The sequence below is a fragment of the Protobothrops mucrosquamatus genome, unplaced genomic scaffold, assembly GCF_001527695.2.
Source record: "Protobothrops mucrosquamatus isolate PMUCROS unplaced genomic scaffold, P.Mucros_1.0 scaffold239, whole genome shotgun sequence".
In the NCBI taxonomy this organism is placed as follows: domain Eukaryota; kingdom Metazoa; phylum Chordata; class Lepidosauria; order Squamata; family Viperidae; genus Protobothrops; species Protobothrops mucrosquamatus.
Genome location: NW_015386589.1, coordinates 119,667 through 143,181, shown reverse-complemented (window position 1 = coordinate 143,181; position 23,515 = coordinate 119,667). Strand labels below are relative to the sequence as shown.

The following is a 23,515-nucleotide window of genomic DNA, read 5'->3' as shown; positions in this document are numbered from 1 at the left end:
GGAGAACCACCGCATAACGGTGCCTCCCACTCCCAACTCCACCAGACGCCGCAGCATGATACCATGGTCCACAGTATCAAAAGCCGCTGAGAGGTCCAAAAGAACTAGGACAGAGGAATAACCCCTGTCCCGGGCCCTCCAGAGATCGTTCACCAATGTGACCAATGCCGTTTCCGTGCTGTATCCCGGCCTGAAGCCCGACTGGAGCGGGTCTTCACTTATTTCGTCAACTGAAACCTATATCTTATTGTTGCCAATAGCAGATCTTATCTTTCCTAACACATCTTCATAGCAGTCAGAGATGTAATTTTTCCTTACAATTGATTCATTAGGAAACAGGTGACTGGTGTACTTTCCCAATGCATGCCTGAGGCTACCACTACCTAATTTACTTAAGGGAATACTTGAAGTAACCATCATCATATAGAGATCCTTACAAAATACTGACTGGGTATTTGATAAACCTGCAGTTTGAAGAGAAGCTTTTTCAAAAAGCAGTTGTCACCTGTTCTCAGTGAAGGTAAATCTTGCTAAACAACTCTTGTTTTGTGGTGTCACAATGTTGTTAAATAATAAAACACTTTTGGGCTGATTTCAGCTCTCATGTGACCCCACCATCTCCAACACACACATTCTTGAGTAGGGGAGCAAATAAAAAGAAAACAAAATAGGCAATTTTTTCCAGGCCTGATCAGGGAGAAACCTTTGCCCTCTCCCTCCCTGCTTCATATATTCCTGAGTTGAGGGGCAAATAAGAAACAGAAAACAAAACAGATAAATTCTCACCTTTTTTTCAGGCCTGAAAGCCTTTGCCATCTCCCTCCCTCCCTCACACACACACACACACACACACACACACACACACACACCTGAGTTGGGGAACAAATAAGAAAAAGAAAAGAAGTAAATTCTTACCTTTTTCGTGCCTGGTCAGGGGGAGAAGCCTCTCCCCCCTCCCCTTCTCTCTCTTACTGGTACAATAAAATTAAGAATTTGTAATTCCATCAATATTGGTAAGGTGTCCTGATCTGATCCAGAAAGCAGACACAAACTTCATTACTGCCACCATTATCTTTCACAAACGGGATAAAATTTTTATGCTGAAATACAGTGTTTCCCTTTCACCAAACTAGCACTTCTAATTCAAACCTAAAAGTTCTATTTTGTTCTAATCCACCCACAAAACAATTTTCCAATAGTCTTTTATCTTACCCATTTGGGATTTTGTAAACTACACTATATGCAGATTGCAATGTTCTTTTTGGAGAGTAATAGCTTTTTCCTTGCAACCATTTCATGCACACCATTGATGGTGGTCGTATAAACACTGACTTTCACCAATGAGGGAGAAGTCTTTAATCATGGTGTGATCCATTCCTGGGAATGGTAACAATCATACTGAATACTTTAATTTGTACATGATCTGCTGACTGAACTTTTCCAGCTTGGTGAGCATCAACAATTGTTTCTGGAGATCTTATTTGTTCAAGTCAATATAGATTTCCACATCCTTTGTTGTGAAGATCAGACTTTGATAATGAATACTCAAAATTTTGTTCTGCCAATAAGGCAAGACCGCTCACACTCATTTCTGATTCTCATGGCATTGATTGAAACGCCTGACTCAAATTTCCTCTTTAAAAAACTGATAGAGGTTCACTATCTATCTATCTATCTATCTATCTATCTATCTATCTATCTATCTATCTATCTATCTATCTATCTATCTATCTATCTATCTATCTATCTATCTATCTATCTATCTATCTATTAGACTTTCAGGCACATCTTAAGAAAACTGAAGATAACTTACATTTGATCATCTATCTGGGGAGTCAATGCAGATATTTGGGGGAATTAATATGGTATTAGGCTGTCTGCTACTGTGCAAATAAGAGAATTGGCTAATATACAACAAATCAAAATCGTATCTTTGTAATGGAAACCAGACCTGGGAGAGAAATGAGACATTCTCATATACACAATGTGAAGATGATCAAAGTAGAATTGTTTCTTTATTCTGGTAAAATATGTTGGGCTGTATATTTTAGGTGTCTTTCATGTGTAGGTCAAAAGGTTGGGGAAAGATGATGTAAAGAATAATTTTTTTGTTACTGATTATTTCAATAATAAATGTTCTTTCTAAATGATAGACTTAATAATTAGAAAAAAAGTTTCTCCCACTTATGCTTCATTGTCCAAAGCACTACACCCAAAGGACTTGCATAGACATAGCCATTTGCATGCAGTGGGGGTATAATCAATGGTGGGATTCAGCTGGTTTGCACCAGTTCGGCAGAACCGGTAACTAATTTTTTGTTGCCCAGGCCCAGAACAGACTTCCACACAGAGAACCGGTTGTTCACATATTTGAATCCTACCACTGGGTATAATGTTTAAAATATTTCTTTTATTAAATTAAAGATAGTAATTTTCATATTCATACAATACTATTAAGAAAAAAGTGGGTATGGAAATTCTCAAAAATGGTATAAATTATAAAAACAAACAATATTTTCAAAAATGTTGACCAAGTTGCTGAAAACTCTTCTTTTTCTGGCTCTGTCTTGGGGGGAAAGAATAAATTATTTTTTTTATAAGTAACACATATTGGCAATCTATCTGTTTTCTTTATCAAGTGTAAATTTATTATTCTATTGAAGGCTATTCATTCTTATCAGTATCCCCAAGTTCTTAAGGTTTTGTTTAGTTCTTATTCCTGGCAATATAGTCAAAGGGATATATGCTGTCTTGACTAACAATGATCATCCTTAACATATATTAGCAATCATATGGCATTCAGCCCCATATAAGTTGATGATGTCAGATTTTTATGGCTGAAAGGGTTACATATATCTGTAGAATTACATATACATACCTGTATTTATGATATTCACTTGGAAATATTAAAGAAACTGAATCCTAAAAACCAGGATTCCAGAATTTGCCAGAATTTAGTGGATTAATATATTATCTGACAAGGTGAGTAAAGGAGGATGATGCAATTCCTTTCTCAAAGGGATGTGATGGTTAAATTTTCAATGATAAGACTGAAATCCTAATTTTCCTAAATGTAATTTCTGCTGTGAAAGTCTCAAAGGAGGTTTCTGTCAATGAAAGTTGAGCTATATTAATATATTTGAAATAATTTAAGCAAATACTAAGTTACTTCTTTCTTTGACTGGAACAGCTCTTTTGTGTCTATTTTGAACCTAATTTGTTCTATTTCTATTATGTGTGTGTGTGTGTGTGTGTGTGTGTGTGTGTGTGTGTGTGTGTGTGTAGAAGTGTATTTCTCAGCTCTCAGCAAAGCAGTTAACTATCTTGATATGTTGACCTGTTTTTGTCTTCTAATTAACAGTAAAAAATTTACATGGGATTGCCAGCAATCTACAATCCTAAAACAGCCAACTCATGTGATAGATAGCAATAGCGCTTAGACTTATATATTGCCCTTTCTAAGCAGATTTACAGAGTCAGCATATTGCTCCCAACAATCTGGGTCCTCATTTTGCCAACCTCAAAAGGATGGAAGGCTGAGACAACCTTGAGCTGGTGAGATAAATATTTCAAATTAATAAATAATAAACCATGCCATGTGCAATGAGAAAGTTGGGCAGTATTGAAAACAGAACAACGTCCCATTCAAGAATGACCAGAGCACTTGCATGAATTTGGGGGAACAAGGTTTTGGGAGTCTGTCTGCAATCAGCAGATCATTAGGTCTATGAAAGGAGATGGAAGTGGGCTGCAATTAGGACTATCAGCTTCCATTCTACAGTTTATTCATATCATCTATCAGCTATGCTATGGTCCAAATATTAGAGTCACATTCATGATCATGCAGGACAGCAATGTTACAGCAACATCATCCTAGTACAACATGTACTAGGATGATGTTGCAACTGACCTCTCTACAGAGCACAAGCTTGATGGAGGATTGTCTAGGATGTTGCTGTTTTTTTTTTAAAAAAAAAATCTTGTTCATTGTGGGGTTTTTTCTTTTCAAATGAGATAAAAACATTTTTTCTATGAGTCAAAACATATTTTGTGCAATTCTCCTGGGATCCAAGTAATAGCAAACCTATTTAATTTTGAAAGGATGGTTATTAATTTGTTTATTTCAACCAAAGACAGAATTTTAGTGTCCAAGAATAAAGCATGAAGAATATTATAAATATCTCAACTTTTTTCATGTTAGGCAGAATAAAAACACTACAATTATACAGCACAGTCTGCAGAAGCTTCTTTCTCTTTTCTAAGGTTTGCTTTATTACCACCTTTTACCCGAATACTAATAGCACTGTCATCAAAGAAGCAAGAAGAATTTAGGTGTCAAGGAAAGATATGGCTTTTCTCCAATAATGTTAGCTTTAATAATCATCTCACTAGTATTATTTAATCTCCCACTTTCTAAGTCTCATGACATCAAATGTAGAGTTCAAAGTCCTCATGATCCATATCATATGTACTATCAGTCAGGTGATGTCATCGTGGGTGGGATTGTCACTCTAGCTGCTTTCCTGCATGCTGCCATCGAGTTCAGCAAAGTCCCGCCACCTCCATTGCTTGAAGAACTTATGTAAGGATTTTGTGCTTAATTTCATGTATTTTAACTGTATAAACTCCTAAAGATCATAATTCAATTAGTCTCTCTGCTTAAAATTGTATCAAAGCATTGGAGATTTGTATAATTTTTACTACTTTTCCTAGCCAGTTAATCAATGTTTAATGATAAATCTGGGTCAGAATATTAATGAGAAAATGTCATTGAAATATTTACTGTTTTCTATATATATAGGTTTGGTAAATATTAATAGTCTGCATCTTCTCTGAGATTTTTACACATTTTTCCTCATGGTTATCTTCCTCTTGATTTATACACCATTGAGATAATTGTAATAAAATGTGGCATTTGTTCATACTTTTAAAGATGTACTGTAAACAGCTGTTATTAAGATGCATGATGAATATATTTGTCTATGGAGCTTCTCAGTCATCCAGATCACGGTTGTCCCAAAGGTCCTTTTTCAAGAGGCAACTGGACTTCCTTGTTTTTCTTTGAAGACTTTTTGCTTCTCATCCAAGAAGCTTCTTCAGCTCTGACTGGATGATGGGGGATGGAAAGACAGCTGGTAATTTGCATTGTTTTAGAGTGTCATTGAGGCCACTTGGAGGTTTATCTGTGTCATCAGGGTTACAGTGCAAATGGGTATGGAGCCTTCTTGGAACTGCTGAAAGGACTGTGTTGTAGGCTGGAGATAGATGATGTACCTCCCCATCTGTTGAGAGAAGATTGTTCAGTTTTGACATAGATGGCCTCTTTGACCCCTCTTTCAAACCAGTGATCCTCTCTTTCCAAAATGTGGACTTTGCTGTCTTCAAAAGAGTGGCCTTTGTCTTTTAAATGCAGATGGACTGCTGAATCTTGTCCTGATGGGTTTGTTCTCCTATGTTATGCCATGCATTCATGAAGTGGTTGTTTTGTTTTGCCAATGTACAGATTTGCACATGTCTCACTGCACTGTACTCCATATACCACATTGCTCCGTTTATGTCTGGGTGTTTTTTCCTTGGGGTGGACAAGCTTCTGCTTTAGTATATTCTTGGGTTTAAAGTGTGCATGTATGTTGTATTAGCTGAAGAACCTCCTGAGCTTTTCAGATATTCCTGCAATGTATGGAATTACAACATTGCTTTGTTTATTGTTCTCTCCTTTGTCTGTTATGGAGGAGCTCCTGCTGGGTCTTTTTTGGAATTTGATGAAGGCCCACTTGGGATAGCCACACATTCTGAGGGCTTCCCTGATGTGTTTTAATTGTTTTTCTTTCCTATCTTTGCTGGTAGGCAGGCTTTCAGCTCAGCAGTGTAGGGTTCTGATAACTCCCTTTTGTGCTCCAGTGGGTGGTGAAAATCAAAATATTGATTTGTGTGTGGGGTTTTTCTCTAAACTTCAGTGTTAAGGCTTCTGTCTTCCTTAATGTATATTGCACAGTCCAGGAAGGCTAGACTATTTTCCTTAACATCTTCCCATGTGAATTTGATGTATCTGTCCACAGATTTGATATGTTTGGTGAACACTTCCAATTCCTGTGTTTTGATGTTCACCCAAGTATTATCCACATACCTATATCAATGAGTGGGTGGAATTCCTGTGAAGGAGTTTAGGGCTTTGGTTTCTACCTCTTCCATCTAGAGATTCATCACAATGGGGGACATAGGTAAAACCATGGCACAGCCGTGTTTCTATCTGTAGAAATATTCATTGTATTTTAAATAGGTAGTGTCAGGTAGAGGTACATCATGGCACATATGTGGTCTGGCCTGAGGTTGGTTCTGTTACCTGAGGTAACAGTCTTTTCTTCATTACATCTTCAGTTGTTGGAATGCAGGTGAAGAAGAAAGTCACATCATAGGAATATATTTGTTGTTGTTGTTAGTTGTGAAGTCGTATCTGACCCATCGCAACCCCATGGACAATGTTCCTCCAGGCCTTCCTGTCCTCTACCATCTTCTGGAGTCCATTTAAGTCACTCCTACTGCTTCAGTGACTCCATCCAGCCACATCATTCTCTGTCGTCCCCTTCTTCTATTGCCCTCAATCTTTCCCAGCATTAGGCTCTTCTCCAGTGAGTCCTTCCTTCTCATTAGGTGGCCAAAGTATTTGAGTTTCAACTTCAGGATCTGGCTTTCTAAAGAGCAGTCAGGGTTGATCTCCTCTAGGACTGACTGGTTTGATCACCTTGCAGTCCATGGTACTCACAGGAGTCTTCTCCAGCACCATAGTTCAAAGGCCTCAATTCTTTGGCACACAGCCTTTCTTATGGTCCAATTTTCACAGCCATACATTGCAATTGGAAAAACCATGGCCTTGACTATACATACTTTTGTTAGCAGGGTGATGTCTCTGCTTTTTAGTATGCTGTCTAGATTTGCTATAGCTTTCCTCCCCAGGAGCAAGAGTATTTTAATTTCTTGGCTGCAGTCCCCATCTGTGGTGATCTTGGAGCCCAGGAAAATAAAATCTGTCACTACCTCCATTTCTTCCCCATCTATTTGCCAGGAATTGAGAGGGCTGGATGCCATGATCTTGGTTTTCTTAATGTTGAGTTTCAAGCCAACTTTTGCACTATCCTTCTTCATCCACACCAAGAGGCTCTTTAGTTCCTCTTTACTTTCTGCCATTAGAGTGGTATCATCTGTATATCTTAGGTTCTTGATATTTCTCCCAGCAATCTTAATTCCAACTTTTGATTCATCTAGCCCTGCTAGATGTGCTCTGCATATAAGTTAAATAGGCAGGGCAACAGAATACAGCCTTGCGGGACTCCTTTCTCAATTTTGAACCAATCAGTGATTCCGTGTCCAGTTCTCACTGTTGCTTCTTGACCCGCATATAGGTTTCTCAAGAGACAATAAGATGATCTGGTACTCCCATCTCTTTAAGAACTTGCCACAATTTGTTGTGATCCATACAATCAAAGGCTTTAGCATAGTCAATGAAGCAGAAGTAGATGTTTTTCTGGAACTCCCTAGCTTTCTCCATGATCCAGCGTATTTTGGCAATTTGATCTCTAGTTCCTCTGCCTCTTCAAAATCCTGCCTGTACTTCTGGTAGTTCTCGATCCACATACTGCTGGAGTCTAGCTTGTAGGATTTTAAGCATGACTTTACTAGCATGTGAAATGAGTGCAATGGTGCGATAGTTTGAACATTCTTTGGCATTGCCTTTCTTTGGAATTGGAATGTAAACTGACCTTTTCCAATCCTGTGGCCACTGTTGAGTTTTCCAAATTTGCTGGCAAATTGAGTGTAGCACTTTTACTGCATTGTCTTTTAAGATTTTGAATAGCTCAGCTGGAATACTGTCACTTCCACTAGCTTTGTTGTTGCTCAGATTTCCTAAGGCCCATTTCACTTCATATTCTAGGATGTCTGGCTCGAGGTCAGTGACCACCCCATCATGTTTATCAGGGACGCTAAGCTCGTTCTTGTATAGTTCTTCTGTGTAATTTTGCCACCTCTTAATCTCTTCTGCCTCTGTTAGGTCCCTGCCATTTTGGTCCTTTATCATGCCCGTCTTTGCATGAAACATTCCCTTCATGTCTCCAATTTTCTTGAAGAGACCTCTGGTCCTCCCTATTCTATTGTTTTCTTCTATTTCTTTCCACTGTTCATTTAAGAAGGTATTCTTATCTCTTCTAGCTATTCTCTGGAATTCTGCATTCAATTGGGTGTGTCTTTCTCTCTTGCCTTTTGCTTCCCTTCTTTCCTCAGCTATTTGCAAAGCTTCCTCAGACAGCCATTTTGCTTTCTTGCATCATGTCTACATATTTATGCAAAACATCAATTTTACTGCAAATAACTGCATCATCCATGCATTTGTATTTTATTTTTGGAAATCAGTTTTGGTTCTTTGATATGAAATAATATAAGCTGAAAGGAATATATTATTCCATATCAAAGAATCAAAAATGATTTCCAAAAATAAAATACAAATGCATGGATGATGTAGTTATTTGCAGTATAATTGATGTTTTGCATGTAGACATGTAATTTCATTGTATGAAATAATTGCTTTATGAAACCTTGGCTGCATTAGTTTCATATACATACTAATAAAAATAAATATTCTGAGGCTTATAACATGAGATGAAATAATTACTTCTTGGGTTAAAAAAACTTTTAAATATTTATATGACATTGAATGTATCTTCTATTTCAGGTTAATACCTAAATATTACCAAAATATTGTGGCCCTGGCATTTACAGTCAAAGAGATCAATAAAAACTCAGAGATCTTATCCAATGTCACTCTTGGTTTCAACATCTATGACAGTTACTTCAATGCACAGAAAACATACCATGCTATTATGTTACTAATTTACAATATGAAGAGCTTTTCCCCCGATTACATCTGTGGTATCCAGAATCATCTGACTTCAATAATTGGGGGACTAGATGCCAAAACCTCCATTGACATTGCAAATCTTTTGGATATTTATAAGATCCCACAGGTAAAGTGCATCAAATTGAAAGCATACCTGACTTTTTAGAACTTTTAAATTTCAAAGAGGCAAAAATTGGGATTTTTCTAAATATTATTGTACCTTCTTCTCTGTTAAATCCTCTTACCCCATTTTTTTTTAAAAGAAGGATGATGATAAGTTAGAGATTTTAAACCCAAGGAAAGAAACTACTACGGTATGAATGAAAAATTTGCACTCAGATTAAATGACCTGGAAATATTTCTACAGCTATGTGAGAACTCTATAGACCAAATAGCAGCATAATTTAGTCTCACAAAGATATTATTAAATAAACTTTGGTGATGTACATGTCATTATTCTAGAGATGAGTACACAAACTAGATAATGAAGAGATTGCAGAAAAAATGAATAAGGAAGAAAGTACAGAGTACATCAATTACAGTTCTATAAAAATATGAATAATTATTTTATCTATGGATTAAATGTATTTCTATGCCACTACAATAAAATTATTTTTGGAGGCTTATGTAGAAAATATACAATATAAACCCTGCACAACATAAATAATAAAAACACAAGTAATGCAACAATAAAAAGAAGAAAGGGTTAAGAAAAATGGAAATATGAAATCATGTTGGAGAAAAGGCTGTCCAAAATAGTTCAAAGTGCAAGAGCTTTAGAAAGATTTTTGCAGGAATAAGGGCCACTTTAAGAGTCAATTCAATTCAGGATTTTCCCTATTTTGAGGTGTTCATGGAGGTGAATCTGTAAACCAAATTCATAATATCAAAAAGGAAAGGGGGCTGTTCTGTTGTATACAAAACTCCCACATATTTCTGGCATACAAAAAATAGAGTAGTCAGAATATCATCTAGCTAACATTTCTTGAAGTATTTCTCTTAAAGCATAACTCTAAAAGGCCTAATTATCAATCATTCATCCAACCATTCATTCTTTGATTCAATTGATAGCGCAACATTGCATTTAAATTGCTGAAAACATGTTTTGTGTGTGTCTGTCTGTGTGTGTATGAATGTAGAGATTAGCATGAGTGTAAATTTTTTGAAAAGGCAGTCAGAATTTTTTGAATGATACCATATTTCATCCTTTTTCTTCTCTTCTTTCCTATTAAAGAGAATACTTGTTTGGACTCCTCCTATTTCTCTAACACTGAACCTTGCTTTGTTTCTCTTTTTTGTCATTTCATTCTATCTTTAGCAATGCTGTGTTTTGCTCATTCGTATTCTTGTTTTGCTATACAAATGTATGAGCAGTTTTAAAAACTGGAAAATAAAAAATTAAATGCGACTCTCTCCAACCTTTGCTCTCAATCCTTATGCAGCTCATCTATGGCTCTGGTCCCATCATGAATTATAAAACACCAGGACTTTCTTTCTTCCAAATGAGCCCACTGCAAAGACTTCAACATGAAGGGATTCTGTCTTTGCTTCTCCATTTCAGGTGGACATGGATTGGGGTTATTGTCATGGATAATGATAATGGAGAAAGGGTTATAGACATTATTGTTCCATTATTTTCCCAGCACAACATCTGTTTTTCATTTATAGAGAGATTCTCAGAATTAACACATATTAATGAAATGTACAACATGTTCAAGCACGGTGCAGAAATACATGATAAAATTATGGATAGCAATGTTAATGTTCTGATATTTTATGGAGAAGCTGATATTATGGTAAGGCTAAGATGGCTACCATATTTATCAAACAAAGAAAACATAAGAAATGTTGCCAAAGGTAAAGTGTGGATATTAACAGCCCAGGTGGAACTAAACTCACTTGTGTATCAGAGAGATTGGAATACTGACATGATGAATGGTGCTCTGTCTTTCACAATTCATGCCAATGACCCACCAGGATTCCAGACATTTATTAAAAGTAGAAATCCTTCCATGACAGAAGATGGATTTATCAAGGATTACTGGCAACAATCCTTTGCCTGTGTATTTAAAACTTCAAATATAGGTGAGATAGCTGGTGATATTTGCACAGGAGGAGAGAAACTGGAAGATCTTCCTGTAACCTTTTTTGAAAGCAGAATGACTGGTCACAGCTACAGTGTTTATAATTCTGTCTATGCAATAGCCCATGCATTGCATGCCATGATTTCATCCAGATCTGCCCAGCAACCAATGGCAAATAAAGGGAGATTGAAGCTTCAAAAGCAAGATTCCTGGCAGGTAACAAACTGAGCATCATATTGAAGAAGAACATTATTTGTATAAAGAAAAATGAGCCCCATAACATCAATTATAGGAATTAATTCTGATCTTTCTCATTTCTGGAATGTACACCAGGTTCTCTCTTTTGATCAGCCATGATTCTTAGACTTTTCTCTTCCAGAATTAAACAGCACTTTCTAATCTTTGATCTTTTCTTTTCCATCTAGCTGCACTCATTTTTAAAAGGTCTCTCCTTTAATAACAGTGCTGGGGATCTGGTTTCTATTGACTACAATGGAGAGTTACTAGCTGGATATGATATACTGAACTGGATTGTTTCTTCCAACCAGTCTTTCAATAGAGTTAAAGTTGGGAGAGTAAACCCTGCAGTTTTTTCAGATCAAATATTCACCATAAATGAAGATGTCATCACTTGGCATAATTGGTTTAACCAGGTGGGATACTACTTCTGGGAATTTATACCAAATCTACTTTTTAGCTCACTACTTTTTTGGCTAGATGAATAACTCAGACCTGATCACATAAGAACATATACTACAGTGCAACCAATAATGTCTACAAAGTTATTGCTTTAGTTGGGTTTCTTATGAATTCATTATTTAATATGATGAAAGAAGATATTTGATATGATATATGTGGAACTGCCTTTTCCCAATGGGATTAGCCTGCCCAACTCATGTTGGCAGAAAGGGCCTACTGCAGACCCAATTAGCCAAGCAATTTCATCAGAAGAAGAGCCTTTTTTACCACAGCTCCCACCCTTTAGAACATCTTGCTTGAATTTCCTGTAGTGAAAAAGCAAACTAGCAAAAAATGAGACGTTGGCAAAGTTGACATGAAAAGCTGTGAAAGCATTAAAATCAAAGCCTGTGAAGCCCAGTAATTGCCAAATAACTCTCTGAGAATACAGAATAATAGAATTGGAAGGGACCTTGGAGGTCTTCTAGTTCAACCCCCTGCTTGACTATAAGACCCTATCCCATTCCAGACAAATGCCTGTCCAAACTCTTCTTAAAAATCTCCAGTGACAAGCCCCCACATCTTCTGGAGGTAAGCCATTCCACTTCCATAAATTTTTCCTTAATTCTAGGTTGGATCTCTTTTTGATAATCTTCCATCCATTATTTCTTGTCTTGCCCTCAGGTATTTTGGAGAATAGGTTAAGCTTAACAGAACTAATGGAACAATGATTTTTAGAGTGATCATAAGAGTACCAAAAAGAAATTCTGATTTTTTTCTACTCATCTCATGATACCAATAAACTCAGAGAGTTTATTGTGAAATCAGTGAAACTTTGTACATTGTATGTAATCAATGTATAGATTAGGAAATCATTTTTAACACAACTGAATATGGCCAGTGTGGCAGCTTCATGAATACCATATTCTAGTTTACCTTTAAAAAATAGCGGAAAAGTAGAACTTAACACATCCTGTTGTAAGAATTTTATGCATATGATAGTGCAGGAAATTTAATGCCTATTTATGTGAATAATCAACAAGTATCAATATAACCAGAAGTCAGCAATTAATAATTTGCTAATTGAATGCATATTTTTTTTTTCATGTTCAAAGCGCTTCCCAGAATCTTCAAGTTTGTTACTCTTTAGTCTCAAATTGTTCTTTTTTTGCTTCTGCATTTGGTTCCAGACTGTTTCAGTAAGTAGAGAAAAATTGTTATCCTGGTTCCAGCAAGAAAATAAAAACGGCATTGTGTGACATCCTGACAAAGGACTGATCATGTGACCTAGTTAGAGGTTAATTGATTACAGGTAGAATTCAGTATAGGACCAAACTGGGTTTGGAACTTCCCCTGCTAAGGGAGGCAGTTGTTAAGTGAGTTGCACCTGATTTGATGACCTTTTTTGCCATGGTGATTACATGAAACACACAGTCATTAAGCAAATACAGCTTCCCACATTTGACTTTGCCTGTTGGAATCTGGCTGGGTGATCAGTATTGGAGGTCATGTGATTGTGGGACACTGCAATCATCATAAATACGTACCGGTTTCTAAGTGCCTAAGTTTTGATCACTAAGTTTTTGCTGTGACACTGGAAGTGCAAAGACTGGGTATAAGTCACTTTTGTCAGCATTGTCATAACTTCAAACACTCATTAAAACAAGTGCTTGTAGGTCAAGGACTACCTATAGTGCTTACAGTTTTCTCATTATAGTAGAGTACGTATACTGCTGAACTTTTATACATTTCATATAATGGATTAAAGATTATTTTTGTTGTTGTTTTAACCATTCAGCCATGTCTTACTCCTGGCAACTTTCCTTTCCTGACTTCAGGTTGGAAAATTGCATTCAGTTCTTTAACTTCTTCCTTATTACCTTTGGCAGCCCTTTGATAATCAGCTTTGGATTTGGCAGCCCTTTGCTGAGCAGCTATATTGTTGGTATCATCAGATAGCCACTTGTTCATTCTCTTTGGCTTTTGGTGTGACACATATCTTCTCACAAGGCTTTCCTCCAACATCATAAAATCTCTGATTACTAAAAACTAGACCTTGCTCTTCTCGAGTAGATTGCAGACTACCATCTAGCCTGGAGGGTCCATTGTTGGTATCCATATCTAAGTCATGAGTGTTCTGGTGAGATATTGTCATAAAATGTTCTGGTGAGATATTTTACAGATAGTACACCATTATTTCCCTAATGCTCCCAATTTATCCAGGCTTGGGACCGGCATATGATTGATGAATCAACCATAAGGCTGGGTTAAACATCATTTTTATATAACCAGAAATTATCAGTGAAGCAACTTCATGAATGGCTGCTGCAGTTCCTCTTTAATAATAGCTGCAAAGTGGAATAGATTGCCATAGTAACAGTTATGCATATTTGGAAAGGCTGAAAATCTGATGCACCTTTCAATAGACAATACTGTGCATAGTCTACATAAGTAGATTATAGCATTTAAACAACTTTGTAAATTAAATGCATACTAACTTCATTGTAATTTCTTTATTTGATGCTGATGAGCTGTTGAGTTGGGCAGCATACTAATTTAACAACTTATTATTAATTATACCCTAACTCAGATTAATTTGATAACATAGAATTGTTCTTTGTCTGTTTGTACTTCAGTCCCAGCCTGTTTCAGTATGCACTGGAAGTTGCCGTCCTGGTTCCAGCAAGAAAATAAAGGAAGGGGAATCATTTTGTTGCTATGACTGCATTCCATGCCCAGATGGAAAGATTTCAGAGAAGGAGGGTAAGAAATGTTAGGTTGGGATTTATCTCATCTGATGGTAACAGTTTCCAAATGCAACCTTGTACATGTGAAGGCTCTTTTTGCCCAGTATTTTGTGCAATATTTTAAATTGAGATTGAGATACTGTAGCATTGGGCTTGCTGAAGACAAATCAGGTAACCATTATTATCCTATCTAGTCCAAATGCAGAGATTATATGGCAAATTATATAATTATATAAAGTATTAGAATTCTAAAGACTTTTTTACATACAAAAGTTTTGAAATTAAAATGCAACATCACTACCATTAAACAGATTGTTTAAAGAGTTAGAGCATTCTTGAAATATTCAGATTAATATTCAAGTGTTTAATGAACTGGAAATAAGAATGACTTATTCTTAAAATACAGTGCATTCAGAAAGTATTCAGACCCCCTTCATTTTTGTCAATTTTGTTATGTTGCAACCTGGTTGCTGAAATTCTTTTTCCCCCCTCATTAATATGACAATGTGAAAACAGAATTTTAGAAATGTCTATAAATTTATTTTTTTAAAAACCTGAAATATCACACTGATATAAGTATTCAGACCCTTCACTCAATACTTCATTGAAGCACCTTTAGCAGCAATTACAGCCTTGAATCTTCTTGGGTATGATGCGACAAGATTTGCACACCTGGATTGCAGGATTTTCTGCTATTCTTCCTTGCAAATCTTCTCAAGCTCAGTCAGGTTGGATGGTGACTGTTGATGGACAGCCATTTTCAGGTCCCTCCAAAGCTGTTCAATAGTGTTCAAATCAGGGCTCTGGCTATGCCGCTCTAGGATATTCACAGAGTTGCTATTCCTGTGTTGTCTTGGCTGTGTACTTAGGATCGTTGTCATATTGGAAAGTGAACCTTGGGCCCAGTCTGAGGTCCTGAGTGCTATGGAACAGGTATTCATTGAGGATATCCCTGTACTTTGCTCCATTCAGCTTTCCCTCCACCGTGACCAGTCTCCGAGTCCCTGCTGCTGAAAAACACCTGCACAGCATGATGCTGCCACCATGATGCTTCACTGTTGGAATGATATTGGGCAGGTGATGAGTGGTGCCTGGTTTCTTCCAGACATAACGTTTAGAATTGAGGCCAAATGGTTTGATCTTGGTTTCATCATATCAAAGAATCTTGTTCCTCATAATCTGAGAGTCCTTCAGATGCTTTTTTGCAAACTCCAAGCAGGGTTTCGTGTATTTTGCACTGAGGAGAGGCTTCCATCTAGCCACTCTGCCATAAAGCCCAGATAAATGGAGGGCTGCAGTGATAGTTGTCCTTCTGGAACTCTGTCCTATCCTCACACAGAATCTGTGGAGCTCAGTCAGCATGACCATTGGGTTCTTGATCACATCTCTTACTAAGGCCCTTCTCTCCCCCAATCAGTTTGACCAGGCAACTAGCTCTTGGAAGAGTCCTGGTTGTGCCAAACCTCTTCCATTTGAGAATTATGGAGCCCACTGTGCTCTTAGGAACATTCAGTGCAGCAGAAATTTTATTCTGGCCCTCCCCAGATCTATCCCTTGCAATAATCCTGTCTCTGAGCTGTACAGGCAGTTCTTTTGACCTCATGGCTTTTGCTCTGCTACAGCATGCATTGTCAGCAGTGAGGCCTTCTACAGAGAGCTGTGTGCCTTTCCAAATCATGTCCAATCAATTTAATCTATTACAGGTAAATTTACCAATCAAGGTATAGAAACATGTCAGCAACAATCAAGACAACTGGGAGGCACCTGAGCTAACATTCAAGTGTTGCAACAGGTCTAAATGCTTATCCCAATTTGATATTTCATTTTTTTTCTTTCTAAGAAATTTACAGACATTTCTAAAATTCTGTTTTGTCTACTTTGAGTGTAGATTAATGAGAAAAAAATGAATTTCAACAACTGTAGAATCTGACTGCAGCATAACAAAATTGACAAAAGTGAAGGGGGTGGTCTGAATACTTTCTGAATGCACTGTATGTAAAGAATATTATTATAAAGTAAAGCAATTACTTTATATTCTAGAAGTGGTCTTGAAATAATTTTATTTTTCAGAGTCAAATTATTGCATTGATATATTGTAGTATTAGGGCTTGCTAAAGACAAATCAGTTCAAATGCATAGATTATGTGGAGAATTATATAAAGAATTAGAATTCTAAAGATAATTTACTTATTCAAAGTTTTGAAATTAAAATATAATATCACAGACATTAAACAAATTGTTTAAAGGGTTAGAGCATTGTTGAAATCTATAGATTAATACTTGTTTAATGAATTAGGAATAAAAACATTCTAAATATTTTTAAAACATGTAAATAATATTATTGATATACTTTATATTCTACAGATGGTCTTGAAATGATTTTATTTTTCAGATACAAATGATTGTTACTTATGTCCAGAAGGAAGCTATCCAAATAAGAATCAGGATTCCTGTATTCCTAAAACATTGACATTTTTGTCTTACAAGGAACATTTGGGAATCAGTTTAGTCTTCTTTGTCCTTTTGTTTTCTTTGATCTCAGTGATGGTGCTTGGAATATTTGTGAAGAACCACAACACTCCTATCATCATTGCCAATAACCGAGACCTCACTTACATTCTCCTCATCTCCCTCCTGCTCTGCTTCCTTTCTGCATTCCTATTTATTGGTCATCCTGAGAAGATGGTATGTCTCCTGCAACAAACAACTTTTGGGATTGTCTTTGCAGTGGCTGTTTCTTCAGTGTTGGCAAAAACCGTCACAGTGGTTCTGGCTTTCCTGGCCACCAAGCCAGGATCCAAGATGAGAATGTTTGTGGGAAAGAAACTGTCCAACTCTATTGTCATTTCCTGTTCTTTTATTCAAATAGGTATTTGCATGACATGGCTAACAACTTCTTCTCCATTCCCAGACACTGACATGGATTCGGTAGTTGAAGAAATTATTCTGCAATGCAATCAAGGCTCTGTAACTATGTTCTACAGTGTCTTAAGCTATTTGGGCTTCTTGGCTATTATTAGTTTCATAGTTGCCTTCATGGCCAGGAAATTGCCTGATACTTTCAATGAAGCCAAGTTCATCACCTTCAGCATGTTAGTCTTCTGCAGTGTTTGGATATCCTTTGTTCCAACCTACTTGAGCACCAAGGGGAAGTACATGGTAGCAGTGGAGATATTTTCCATCTTGGCCTCTAGTGCTGGTTTGCTGGGCTGCGTCTTTCTTCCCAAATGCTATATAATTGTTTTAAGGCCTGAGTTGAACAGCAGGGAAAATTTAATGAAGAGAAAACAATTCTGATTTTGATTCATAATGTCCTGTGCTGTAGTTTGGCAATCCATTTGTTTTCTTTAACAAGTGTAGATTTATTATTCTATTGAGAATTATTCATTCTTATGAGCATCTACAAATTTTAACGTTTTTGATTAATTCTTATTTCTGGCATTATAGCTAAAGGAACATATGTTGTCTTGAATAACAATGATAATCCTCAACTTATATTAGCAATCAAATAGTTTTTAGGCCATATATAGCAATTGAATAATTGGCCAGGACTTTCTCACACTATATTTCATTTCTTACAGTAGGAAAGTGCAACCAATTCTTATTCAACATTCTTTATGATATAAAAATAAATATTACATAGTTTTTGTTGAATTGATATAATTGTACCAAGCCAGTTTGGTTAGTAGTTAAGACATTAGGCGAGAAATAGCAATAGCACTTAAACTTATATACCGCTTCACAGTGCTTTACAGCCCTCTCTAAGAGGTTTACAGAGTCAGGCTATTGCCCCCAACAATCTGGGTCCTCATTTTACCGACCTCAGAAGGATGGAAGGCTGAGTCAACCTTGAGCCAGTAAGATTCAAACTGTCGAACTGCTGGCAGCCAGAAATCAGCAGAAGTAACTGCAGTACTGCATTCTAACCACTTCAGCTAGTCAGAAAGCAGGAAACCATGAGCTCAAGTCCCACTTTAGCCATGAAAGCTAGTTTGGTATCTTTGGACCAGTCACTCTCTTTTAACCCAACCCACCACATAGGCCAGTGGTGGAGAACCTATGGTATGCGTGCCAGAGGCGGCACTCAGAGCCCTCTCTGTGGGCACTCATGCCATCGCCCCAGCCCCGCCTCCCCCTGTGGCCCCCTCTTCAGCAACAACCTCCCCTGGAGGAGAGTCACCCCCGGGCGTGGCCCGCACGGAGCAGCACAACCAAGGACATAGCTGGGCAGCAGGGACAAGACTCTGCTCTCGCGCCCCATAGCATGCAGATGATGCTGCGAGGTATGAGCGGAGGGTGTGGTTGCCATGGTGCTGCAGAGCTGCCTGGGCGATCTGCAGTGGGCCATGGAGGCAGTGATCCTGAACAAACATAATGTGAAAATCTTCACAAGCTTGGGAAGTCTCAGTAGTTTATGGATCTAGATATTCTGAAAATAATAACAAGCTTTATCAAAACTAAGTTAATGGGAATAATAATATTGCATAAAAAACATTTACCATCCCCCTATCCAGATTTATTTACAATGTTTAATTTGGTATTTTGTTGATATCAGATTTTTATGCATATCTGTAGCCCAATATTTATGATATTCACTTTGCGGCATTAAAAAAACCTGAATCTTAAAAACCAGGATTCCAAAATTTGTCAGAATTTAGTGGGTTAATATATCAGCTGACAAGGTGAGCAAAGGTGGGTGATGCAATCTGGAATTCCTTTCTCAAAGGGATGTGATAGTTAAAGTAAACATTGAATGATAAGGCTAAAATTCTAATTTTCCTAAATATACTTTACATTGTGAAAGTCTGAAAGCATAATTTCTAACAATGAAAGTTGAGATATATTAATATAGTTGAAATAATTTAAGAAAACACTGATTTTTTTTCTTTGATTTGAGCTATATTTTTCTGTCTCTTTTGTATCTAATTTGTTCTATCTCTATCATATGTGTGTGTAAAAGTATATGTCTCGGCAAAGCAGTCTTATAGTTATTTGTGTTGATATGTTGGCCTGTTTTTGTCTTCTAAATTAGCTAATTGCAAGGCTTTTTTTGTCATAGAATGCCCAGAACGGAGTTCCGGCACCTTTTTTGGATGGAACCTTCTGGCACTTTTTTTTTTTTTTACAAAAAAAGAACTGGCTATTGCCAGCAATCTACAATCCTGAAACATCCAGCTCATGTGAGAGACGAAGAGTAATTGAAAGTAGAGCCTGATCTTGTAACCAAGATCTTTGTTAACCTCACAAAACCTAATGATTCAAGCCAGAAAACATACATCATCCATTAAAAATACTTTAATGCCCATTCTGATATTATGGTTTCTAAAAATATTAAAAAACTCTTCGGAGGGGGTCAGTTTCTTTTCCTTATTTACAACTATCCAGAATTCCTCACTTGTGTCTTTCAGATGCTGTAAGTTTACCTTTAATATTAAATAGTCCTACCTTTTATCAATAATTTCATGTCTCACTTTTTTAAAAAAAATCAATCTGTTCTTTATTGGTATTACAGTATGTCCAGAACTCTAAGAATACATGACAGAAATAAATTGTTCAGATTAATAAATATCAAACAGCGCCTGTGCAATGAGAAAGTTGGACAGTATTGAAAGTAGCACACCATTCCATTCAACAATGACCAGAGAACTTTCATGGTTTTTGAGTAACAAGGATTTTAGGTCAGTGTAAAATCAGAGATCCTAAGACCTATAGTTCATTCATCTGGTCTATCAGCTATGGTACTGTCCAAATTTTAGAGTCACATTCATGATCATGCAGGAAAGCTGTCTTACAGCAACATCATCCTAGCACAGCATGTTCAACAAAACAGTGAAAAGCCGCATAGACTTGAGGCAGGATTGTCTTGGGTGTTTTATTTTTTAAAAAATAAACCTTGCTCATTTTAAGTGTCTTCTTTTCAAATAACATAGAAACATTTTTTCTATCAGTCAAAACTTGTTTCCCTCAATTCTCTTGGGAACCATGAAGTAATTGCATACCTATTTAGTTTTGAAAGAATGGTAGTTAATTTGCTTATGTTGTGACAGAATTTCATTGTCCAAGGATGAAGCATGAAGAATATTATAAACATCTCAATCTTTTTCATGTTTTCCATGTACATTTATACAGCATAGTTTGTGAAGACTTCTTACTCTTTTTTAAGGTTTGCAATATCAATATGTTTTGTTACCAGAATACTAATATCGTTGTCATCAAAGAAGCAAGAAGAATTTAGATGTCAAGGAAAGATTTGGCTTTTCTCCAAAAATGTTAGCTTTAATCACGTTCTCACTAGCATTATTTTATCTCCCACTTTCTAAGTCAGATAATATCAAATGTAGAGTTCAAAATCCTCATGATCCATATCACATGTACTATCAGTCAGGTGATGTCATCATGGATGGCATTGTCACTTTAGCTGCTTTCATGCATGGTGCCCTAGAGTTCAGCAAAGTCCCACCGCCACCATTGCTTGAAGATCATGTGTAAGACTTTTATGCTTATTTCCATGTCTTCTAACTGAATAAACTGCTACAGATCATAATTCAATTAGCCTATCTGTTGGAGATTTGTATAAATTTTACTATTTTCTCCAGCCAGTTATCCAATGTTATCCAATAAGTCTGGACCAGAATATTAAGGTGAAAACTTCAGTGAAATTTTTACTGCTCTATATCGATAGCTCTGGCAAAGTTTAATCTGCATCCTCTCTGAGAATTCTTCCTTTTAGTTTTCTTCCTTTTGATTTATATACCATTGAGATAATTGCAGTAAAATGTGGCATTTGTTCATACTTTTAATGATGTGAATAACTATTATTAAATACATTGTAAATATATTTTTCCATATCACAGAACCGCAGAATGATTTCCAAAAATAAAGGAAAAATATAAATGCATGGGTGATATAGTTATTTGCAGTAAAGCTAATGTTTTATGTAAATAAGTAGACATATACAAAATACTGTTTGCTAGCTCTTCTGTAAATTATATTGTATGAAATAACTGCTTTATGAAACCTTCACTGCATTGGTTTCATATAAATGCTTATAAAAATAAATATTCTGAGAATTATGAGATGAAATAATTACTACAATTTTCTTTAAAACAACTTTTAAATATTTGTATGACATTGAATTTATCTTCTATTTCAGGTTAGTTCCTAAATATTACCAAAATATTGTGGCCCTGGCATTTGCAGTCAAGGAGATAAATAAAATTCAGAGATCTTATCCAATGTCATTCTTGGTTTCAACATCTATGACAGTTACTTCAATGCACAGAAAACATACCATGCCACAATGTTACTGATTTACAATATGAAGAGCTTTTTTCCCAATTACATCTGTGGTGTCCAGAATCATCTGACTTCAATAATTGGGGGACTAGATGCCAAAACCTCCATTGACATTGCAAATCTCTTGGATATCTATAAGATCCCACAGGTAAAGTACATCAAATTGAAAGCATTCCTGACTGTTTAGAACTTCCAAATTTCAAAGAGGCAAAAATTGGGATTCTTCTAAATATTATTGCACCTTCTTCTCTTTTAAAATCCTCTTACCCCACTTTTTTTAAAAAAGAAGGATGATGATAAGTTAGAGAATTTTAACATAAGGAAAGAAACTACTACAGTATGAAAAATCTGTGGTATCCAGAATCATTTGATTTCAGTGATGGAGGGATTAGATGCCAAAATTTCCTTTCATATTGCAAGTCTCTTGGATATCTATAAGATCTCACAGGTAAGGAACAGAGCATACCTGACTTTTTAGAACTTCTAGAATTCATTTGATAAGCTAGAGGTATAAATTGAAATTCTTCTAAATAACATTATACCTTCTTTTTTGTTAAAATTCTCTTATCCCACATTTTTTAAAGAAGGATGATGAGAAACTAGAGAATTTTAACCTAAGAACCTACTATAATATGCATGAAAAATTTGCAGTCTGATTAAATGACCTGGAAATGTTTCCACAGTCATGTTAGAACAGTATAGCCCAAATATCAAAATGTCTTCTAGCATAATTTAGTCTCACAAAGATATAGTCAAATAAACTTTCATTAAGTACATGACATTATTTTAGAGATGGGTACACAAGTTCAGTACAAAAAAAAGAAAAGATGACTATGGAAGAAAGTACAGTGTACATCAAGTACAGCTTCTGTAGAAAATATATAAATACATATTTTTTTATCTATGGATTAAATGTATTTCTATGCCACCACAATAAAAAAACTACTCTTGGAGACTTATGTAGAAAATATACATATAAACAATTCACAATATAAATAGTAAAAACACAAGTAATGCAACAATGCAAAGAAGACAGGATAAAATAAAATGGAAATATGAAATCAAGTATGGGAAAGGCTGTCCAAAACAGTTCAAAGTCCAAGAGCTTTTAAAAGACCTGCAATGATTTCTGCAGGAACAATGGCCATTTTAATATTCAATTCAATTCAATTTAGGATTTTCCCTGTTTAGAGTTCTTCATGGAAGTGAATATACAAACCAAATTCACAATAATGAAAAAGGAAAGGGGCTATTCTGGGCAAAGCTAATTCTTACAACTGTCCTTAGTTGTACACAAAACTCTGCCATATATTTCTAGCACACAAAAATACAATAGTCAGAATATCATCTTGCTAACTTTTATGAAGTATTTCTCTTAAAGACTAACTGTAATAGGCATAGCTATTTATCAAACATACAATTAATTCATTCACTCACTCACTCACTCACTCACTCACTCACTCACTCACTCATTCATTCAATTGATAGCATTACACTGCAGTTAAAAGTGCTCAAAACATGCTTATTTGTGAATGAAGAAATTAGCTTGAGTGTAAATAATCTCTCCAAAGAGGCGAGCGACTTCCGGTGGCAGGCGATTTCGTCGGTCGCAGCTGTTTGCTGCGTCCCGCCTGTTTTGCGTAAAAGCCGGTTTGACAGCCAGCATCAGCTGTCAAACGGCTTGATACCTTTCCCCTGGGCATAAGGGGATAGGTGAGCTGCCCGGGGTAGGAGTTGAGTTCCCGAGTCGTCCTATATGGACGATGTAGGCGAGAACTCCTCCGGAGCCCCGAGGATTCTCCGCGATCCAGGACGCCTTC

General features: G+C 36.4%; 2 protein-coding genes across 2 annotated transcripts in view; both read left to right on the top strand.

The window, feature by feature from the left end:
• The first annotated feature begins 4,466 nt into the window (after window positions 1-4,466).
• On the top strand, window positions 4,467-17,696 carry LOC107286049 (vomeronasal type-2 receptor 26-like). The gene is made up of 6 exons (XM_029283815.1): window positions 4,467-4,582; window positions 8,726-9,017; window positions 10,333-11,190; window positions 11,400-11,627; window positions 14,289-14,415; window positions 16,792-17,696. The coding sequence occupies exons 1-6, from the start codon at window positions 4,467-4,469 to the stop codon at window positions 17,694-17,696; spliced, it is 2,526 nt and encodes an 841-aa protein (XP_029139648.1).
• Window positions 17,697-20,768: 3,072 nt separating this feature from the next.
• Window positions 20,769-23,515, top strand: part of LOC107286048 (vomeronasal type-2 receptor 26-like) — a 62,562-nt gene continuing 59,815 nt past the window's right edge. Inside the window, exon 1 of the mRNA XM_029283814.1 lies at window positions 20,769-20,884. Within this exon, the coding sequence (XP_029139647.1) occupies window positions 20,769-20,884 (116 nt within the window). The remainder of the gene's footprint in view (window positions 20,885-23,515) is intronic.

What these genes read in the sequence shown, in the direction of transcription:
- LOC107286049 (XM_029283815.1), top strand. Translation starts at nt 4,467, where the DNA reads ATGTACTATCAGTCAGGTGATGTCATCGTGGGTGGGATTGTCACTCTA. An exon ending in CCATTGCTTGAAGAACTTAT is followed by an intron (nt 4,583 to 8,725) that starts GTAAGGATTTTG and finishes CTTCTATTTCAG; the next exon opens with GTTAATACCTAAATATTACC. An exon ending in GGCATAATTGGTTTAACCAG is followed by an intron (nt 11,628 to 14,288) that starts GTGGGATACTAC and finishes TTTGTACTTCAG; the next exon opens with TCCCAGCCTGTTTCAGTATG.